The following is a 2015-nucleotide window of genomic DNA, read 5'->3' on the forward strand; positions in this document are numbered from 1 at the left end:
ACTGCCTAAATTTACTTACGACGATTTAAGGACCCAAAAACACCATATTTAGCTTCTAGGAAACTTAACAAAATGCACCATATTTAGCTTCGACTGAAAATTACTTGAACACAAGAGTAATGGAGTAGCCTTTATCGTAAATATTTATTAATTTTTATATATATTATTATGTCGAATTTTGTACAAATTCACTTAAAGAAATAATAAAGAGTTCGGCAGATACATATATACAAATATTATTATATTACAAATGTGAAATTAAGCGTGTACTATAAGAAATGTACCGATATTCCAACTAAATGTAAACTGAAATACCCGTAATTCCGAAAACCGATTTATAATAAAACCGTTACGCTTTTGTGTAATTTTAATGCTTTTCACCAAGACAAAATTAGTTTTTATTTTGTAATCTTCCTAAAAAAATACATTTGACATTATGAAAATTCGAGCTAACGTTATTTCGGGCAAATGTATTTTCTGACTTCTGATAGGTAAATCCCATGCCGTAAAACGAGTACAACAATATTTTGTCAGTTATTGCTAACGTTTAATAAAAACCATTTTAAAAATAAGATTAAAATCAAAGCTACTCTACAGTTTCTTTGTTCTAAATATTTCAATCGCTTGTGGTTCGAACAATTAAAAATGACCCAGTTTATATATAAGCTTCTTGAAATTGACACAATGGTTCTCTTTCCATGTTTTGCGCATGCAATGTGTAGAAAAAGGGCAGTTAGCTAATTGATTATTTTGTGTGCTTTTGTCATTTATATATAAATTAAATACTATAAAACTGTACAAAATAACATTTTTAAATGAGAACTATGATAACACAATATATTTGTTTAGTGAAAATATGACACAAAACCCTGTTTTTACACTTTACTGCAGTAATTTTTACAAGTTATTTTTATATGGTACTGCATGGTTGACAACCGCGCTGACAGTCGGACAAACGAAACTGTTGCGCGATTGACGCTCTGTATGTGATTTTAACGCCCTATAGATGCGGACACTTTTAAGCGCGAACCCGATGTCCATTTATTGGTAGGTCAACGTATTCGAAGGAATAATTGCGTGTCCAGTGCGTGCGATTATAAATGACACAAGTAACAGTAAGACCCACCCATGACCCAGCTGAAGGAGCCGATCTTGGTGCTGCACTTGGGGCACAGCAGCTTCCCGTGCGCGTCGTGCGCGACGCGCTGCATCCACGCCATGGGCTCCACGAACCACATGAGGCGGCAGGCCGACGGCAAGTCCGCGCGCGCCGCGATGCTGCCGTCCACCAGGTTCTGCTCGCTGTAGCCGTCCTTCTCGGCGCCCTGCCGACAGGGCGTCATTATTTTGCTCAAACGTGCTCGGAAATGTTTGCATTACTTTCAAAAAACGAACACGGAAAGTTTGTCATTTAAGGACCGTGCGACTTCTTCCGGGGCAAGGCCTGCAAAGTAAGTGTGAAAACCCATTACTGTCCACTTCTCTAAACTTTTAAATCTACCTACTAGGGCGTATAACCAACAATACCTACCTATACCGCTTAGTTAAAAAAAAGAAAATGGCGGTATCCTTAAAGTGTTTTGGTATTCTTTTGTTATTTCGTCTTTTTGTATTTTGGTCGCGAAAATGAGTGCTAGTGAGAAAAGCGATGTCGAAAATACAGTAATAGATACACGGTCAAATACATCATCAGAAGCAGCCTACTATTAATGTGCCTGGAAAAACTTATTGTTTTTCCACATTTTCTTTTAGCAATTGTATTACATAAATTTTAATGGTAATTAATTATTTTTTTTACTTTTTCTTTTACACATCTTCGTCTCTTTAGTCTTTTATTTCCTCGCATTGTTTGTGAAAAATTCTATACATGCAACGGCGAGAACGGGGATTGCTTGACTCGTATTAATACAAGGCCTCGCTGGCGCTCGTCCTTGGTGTTGTTGGAACTCAGGTTCAAGAACCGACGAACAATACGTGCCGCAAGACTGACTGGAATTAACCCATTTGCGGACAAA

General features: G+C 37.2%; 1 protein-coding gene across 1 annotated transcript in view; it reads right to left on the bottom strand.

The window, feature by feature from the left end:
* LOC113225764 (dual specificity protein phosphatase MPK-4-like) overlaps nucleotides 1-1438 on the bottom strand; it is a 3308-nt gene extending 1870 nt beyond the window's left edge. Inside the window, exon 1 of the mRNA XM_026458174.1 lies at nucleotides 1127-1438. Within this exon, the coding sequence (XP_026313959.1) occupies nucleotides 1127-1343 (217 nt within the window). The 5' untranslated portion in view covers nucleotides 1344-1438. The remainder of the gene's footprint in view (nucleotides 1-1126) is intronic.
* Nucleotides 1439-2015: the final 577 nt, after the last annotated feature.

Source organism: Hyposmocoma kahamanoa, unplaced genomic scaffold (assembly GCF_003589595.1).
Source record: "Hyposmocoma kahamanoa isolate Upper Pololo Valley unplaced genomic scaffold, ASM358959v1 173133, whole genome shotgun sequence".
Classification (NCBI taxonomy): Eukaryota; Metazoa; Arthropoda; class Insecta; order Lepidoptera; family Cosmopterigidae; genus Hyposmocoma; species Hyposmocoma kahamanoa.